Source organism: Trichomycterus rosablanca, chromosome 19, assembly GCF_030014385.1.
Source record: "Trichomycterus rosablanca isolate fTriRos1 chromosome 19, fTriRos1.hap1, whole genome shotgun sequence".
In the NCBI taxonomy this organism is placed as follows: Eukaryota; Metazoa; Chordata; class Actinopteri; order Siluriformes; family Trichomycteridae; genus Trichomycterus; species Trichomycterus rosablanca.
In genome coordinates, this window is record NC_086006.1 from 1,729,699 (window position 1) to 1,735,112 (window position 5,414).

The 5,414-nt window shown below is 38.9% G+C and overlaps 1 protein-coding gene across 1 annotated transcript; it reads right to left on the bottom strand.

Annotated features, from left to right (window-relative positions):
• Positions 1-294: 294 nt before the first annotated feature.
• Positions 295-4,836, bottom strand: tnnc1a (troponin C type 1a (slow)). Its single transcript, XM_063015197.1, has 6 exons — positions 4,813-4,836; positions 3,472-3,502; positions 2,779-2,925; positions 2,423-2,537; positions 2,097-2,233; positions 295-326 (listed from the first exon to the last, which is right to left on the bottom strand). Exons 1-6 carry the CDS (start codon positions 4,834-4,836, stop codon positions 295-297), a joined length of 486 nt encoding a protein of 161 aa, XP_062871267.1.
• Between the last annotated feature and the right edge of the window lie 578 nt (positions 4,837-5,414).

Here is a 5,414-nt window from a genome sequence, read left to right on the forward strand (position 1 = left end):
CACCATATCTAATGTCCTGTGCTTTTACCTGAGGTTAAATATTCCCCCACTTTTGGTATCAGGCTGAATTAAGTTAACATCACAGATATTTTCTCTCCATGCTGTGATTAAAATGTTTACACATGAACATAAGCCTAACCAGAAATGTATATCGCAAAATATGTAAAACTGAACCTTATGTTGAGACATTTTACACAGATAAACGTTAACATGCGTTTCCTCTGGCTTCTGTTGAATCTGAGATTCAAGCATGTGAGCAGAGACAGAATCAAAGGGTTCTTTCATCTTCGACACTTATTCCACACCTTTCATGAAGTCCAGGAACTCTGAAACCAAACCGAAAGAGAGAGAAAGGAAAGGACTTGAGTTCTGACATTTCGTTACTGTTGCATCATGCTGACTACACTTTACATAATAGTTAAAGAAATATCCATCAAATTATTTCATTTTCATCAGCCGCTTTATCCTGTCAGGGTGACGGCGTGTCCGGTTCCACCAGGAAACACCCTGAGCCAATCCATCACAGGACTTTGCCATCCCTCAACTCAGTCAGGGAGTGTCCGTGAACTGCGATTTTTCAGGTCCCTCCACAGCTATGCACTGAGATTTCTGTGGGCATTTGCTGGGCCACTCAAGAACATTCAGAGAGTTACGCTGGAGCCACTTTATTGTTGTTCTTTTTTTTTTTAAGTGAACTGTTTGTATACTTTTTTCCTTAAGGATAGAGATACATTGGCTGCATTCATCAATCCCCCAATTCTTCCCAGTCTCCCTGTCCCTACTGCTGAGAAGCATCCCCATATTATTTATCTGTTTTTATTAGAATTTTAATGTCACATTTTACACTTAGGGCAGCAAGGTGGCTCGGTAAGTAGCACTGTCGCCTCACAGCAAGAAGGTCCAGGGTTCGATCTCCAGGTGGGGCGGTCCGGGTCCTTTCTGTGTGGAGTTTGCATGTTCTCCCCGTGTCTGCGTGGGTTTCCTCCCACAGTCCAAAAACATGCAGTCAAGTTTACTGGAGACACTGAATTGCCCTATTGGTGAATGGGTGTGTGTATGAGTGTGTGTGTGTGTGTGCCCTGCGATGGACTGGCGCCTCATCCAGGGTTTTACTGTGTGCCTTGTGCCCATTGAAAAGCTGGGATAGGCTCCAGCACCCCCGTGACCCTAATTGGATAAGCGGTTAAGACAATGAGTGAGTGTTTTACACTTTGGTTACATTCATGACAGGACAGGTAGTTACTGGTTACACAAGATTCATCAGTTTAATGTCAAACACAGTCATGGACAATTTTGTATCTCCAATTCTTGCATGTTTTTGGACTGTGGGAGGAAACAGGAGCTCCCGGAGGAAACCCATACAGACACGGGGAGAACATCTCTCCACACAGAAAGGACCCAGACCGCCCCGCCTGGAGATCGAACCCTGGACCTTCTTGCTGTGAGGCGACAGTGCTACCCACCGAGCAACCATGCCGCCCCGTCCCCATATCATAATGTTTCCACCTGTATGTTTTACTACACTATGTTTTGTAGTAGTAATGGTATTAGCTAGGTTATGTGCAGTGTCTTGCTGTGCTACTCAAAGAGTTGAATTTCTGTCTCATCAGACCAGAGAATGTTTTTTCCTCATGTTGCCTTGTACATTCTGTTGAGCAAATGCCAAGTGGGCCTCCATCCTGCCCTTCTATAAAAACCTGATTTATTTTTTTAGGACTTTTAGACTGACCATTTGATTCTTTCCTACCACTGACCACTGACTAATGCCCTTCTTGCCCGGATGCCCAATTGTACACTGCACTTTGGCGGATCAGCTTTGTGGGGGTGAGAGTTCTTCTAATGTCACAGTTAAACTAATTAAGACTCGAAGGAGAGAAAAAACTCTTTCAACTAAGTTTAGTCATCTTATCTTGAAACTAATAAGACTTTCAAAATAATATGGACACTAATAATAATAACAATATGGATTAATATATACTTTTTCTATTTTTTTCCATTACTTTGGCTTAGAGTGATAAATCACAATTACACCCACAGACACACCCTGAGATGTTAAGCCTACTATTTTAGTCTTTACTTAGTAAAGGTCCACTTACCGTCATAGTCGATTTTACCATCATTATTCTTGTCTCCATCCTTAATCAGCTCCTCGATATCATCCTCAGTGATGGTCTCTCCCGTATCCTCCAGCATCGCTTTCAGCTCCTCCAGGTCGATATAACCATCTTCATTTCTGCACGGACAAATGGCAATCGACATGTTTAAATTACTCTAGAAAGTAATAATAAATAACAACATACTGCATATGTTTTGCATGATCCGACAAACTACCAACCTCGATACGTTTACCCCAGGAATTAAAAAAAAAAGATGAATGAGAATCAGAAGTACTTTGAAATGTATCTTCTAAAGCCGAGCGTACCTATCAAACATGCGAAACAGTTCGGCCAGTTCCTCCTCCGACTTTCCTCTACTGTCATCTTTCATACATCTCACCATCATGACCAAGAACTCTTCAAAATCCACTGTGCCACTGCCTGAAGGAACACGGAGTTTAAAAAAGCAGCACAAACCATATTAAAAGGTACTATTTTAAAATCACAAATGCATTGAAACCTACAAATGTCTGAAACATTTCAGTAAATGCACACAGTTTTTCTATTCTGTTGTTTAAACATTGATTAAATCATTTTTGGAAACTCATGAGAAGTGGGGGGATGTTTGGACTGTGCCCCCCAAAAAAACATGCGTAGTGCATGGTGAATGTTGAGTTCTTACCATCTTCATCCACCTCATCGATCATTTCCTGGAGCTCCTCAGGAGTGGGGCTCTGTCCCAGCATTCGGAGCACTTTACCCAGCTCCTTGGTGCTAATGCAGCCATCTTCTGCATCCTGCACGAATATGTCAAAAGCAGCACGAAACTCTGCAACAAAGGACTGTTATTAGAGAGACTACCTGACATGATCGCTAAGGGTTGATAAATGATATATTTGATGCAGCTAGCTAAGCCCTGAGTCTATAACAATACAACAATGTAACATTTGCTTTAATGATAAATAATTCAGATGATTTCGACTCCTAATGGGTCATTCATTGTTCCTCTAATTGTATAGTCTCTCTTTCTTGCTTCCTCTTTTACCTTTAACTCTTCCAAGGCAAGCATAACTGTATTTTCCAATGAATTGTTTCCTATCAGTTTGTTTATCTGGGCTTGGAGTGAGAGGTTATGTTTGATTTAATCAAGGATCCATTTTTTCTCTTCTTTGCTGTCCAAGGTGCTTTTAAAAGTTTAAATACTCTTCCTGTCCTGCTTTTTTACTGTCCAGCTTTTCCAAAACTATTTGTTGTATGATCCCAGTAATTAGAATGGCACACAAATTTGTGTGATATGTATTTTTTACATAAACAGTTAAGTACAACACAGTAACATAAAATGTTATAAAATAACAAAAACAGAAGCTCCACATACCATTTTTCTGCTCATCTGTGAGCTGCTCTACCTGCAGGGGTAACAGGAGGTATGTTACACTATACAGCTTTTAAACAATGAAATGCAGCAAATTCTAACAATGCATTTTCTAATTAATAATTGTAATAAAAATGACACTTATTAAACACTTCTAATACATGGTTTGGTTACAACTGTGGTGTGTTGAGGATGACGTTTAAACGCTGAGCCGTAGATGTCAAACCAAAAATTCCTGCTGCTTCACCGTCTCACAAACATCCATGTGTTTTATGAGCATGTATAGAAATTGTATTTGGAGACGTTTTTTTTCTTATGCTTTGCTGTTGTGTTGGGAGTAAAGAACTTAAAGCCAAAATTAGCCTGGGATGCAGGATGCTCTCCATGTGTAGGCATAAAGTAACATCATGGAACCAGAAGCCTTACAGGGATAAGTGCCTCTTATCAGCTCTGATAACGTTCAGCAGTAAAGATATTTAAAGAAAATACGACTACGTATCCTAAAGAAACACATCATATGTAATATCTGAATACTTGCCCAACCACATGATTGTGTATTTAGCAGGGCTTGTTTGGCAATATGAAGTGTTTTGATGGCAAAATTGATTGATTTTAGCTTCTATATATTACAGGAAGGAACAAATTAACTTGCTAACTAGCTTAAACACACCCGACTGCTATATTAAAATACTTTCTTCATTAAGAGTGATAAAATTTTTTACTACATTTTTGTAACTCAGTAAGACTGTAAAGTTTCAAATACTCTCAAATACAGGCCACCCACCACACAGTCTTTAAACAATTCAGGGAATCTTATTTTGCACCCATCCAAACTTGTGTGTTACAGGCGTCTCAAGCACTCAAAATGTGCTTTTATTTACAAAATAGAAGGAAAGTAAAAACATTATGAATCTTTTATTTGTTTTTTGTCAGTTTGAGAAAATGGACAAGTCCCAGATTCTTACTTTTATTGGATTTGACAAAATCCTGGCATAAAACCTTAATAAACTGATCAAATGCTTCTATTTATTAACTTTTCATTTGAAGAATTAAAGCTCAAAGATGATGTTTAAGATCAAGGGACCAGCTTAAAACTGTAATCACTAACCTGACACTCACAAAAGATGCTGTACATGTAATTGTTCATTCAATAACTTAATATTAAATATTAAACATATTAAATAATATTATAAATATCAAATAATTGAAATAAAAACAAACTGAAATCTAATGCTTGCATTTTTAGCAAACCAGTTACATCAGAAAGTGCATTTAAACAATACAAAATTAATGACATTAACTTCACACATCAATGTAACTGAAAAAACTACAGCGAACACTCACCGCAGCTTTGTAGATGTCATTCATGCTGCTGCGGGACGTGTGACGGACAAGTGGTTGGCTTTTCCACAAACTCAGTGGACAAAGGCATTGAGCTTTATAGTAGCAGCCGTAGACAGGAAGCTCCCACCCTGCTCTCCACGTCCATCCATCAGAATCACTTGTTCTGAGATAAACCCTTCCACTGTGGAATGTGATTGGGGGCAGAGAAAGTGCTGTAATCTGTTTCAATGTCCCATACACACTTGACATTCCAGCAGATCAGGACCAGTAAAACAGGGAAAAGGTCAGGGAGGTCAGTCACCTTCTAAATTAGATTTAATCATAAAGACCTTTAATAGGTCTGCAAAAGTGTTTCTCAAGTTATATCTGGCTGAAGTACAAACTATTTGATTATGTTAGGAGGGTGATGTGACCCCCTATTTGTACGTTTTTGTCTTTTTTCTATTTTTATGCTGGTAATACATTAAGACTGAGTAAGCCTGAATAAGGGTTCAGTGACATACACACACACACACACATATAGTATATATATATACTTAGGGGCTATACTCCGGATTTATATCAGGTTTACTCCCTAGATGGATTGCCTTCCAAGACTAATG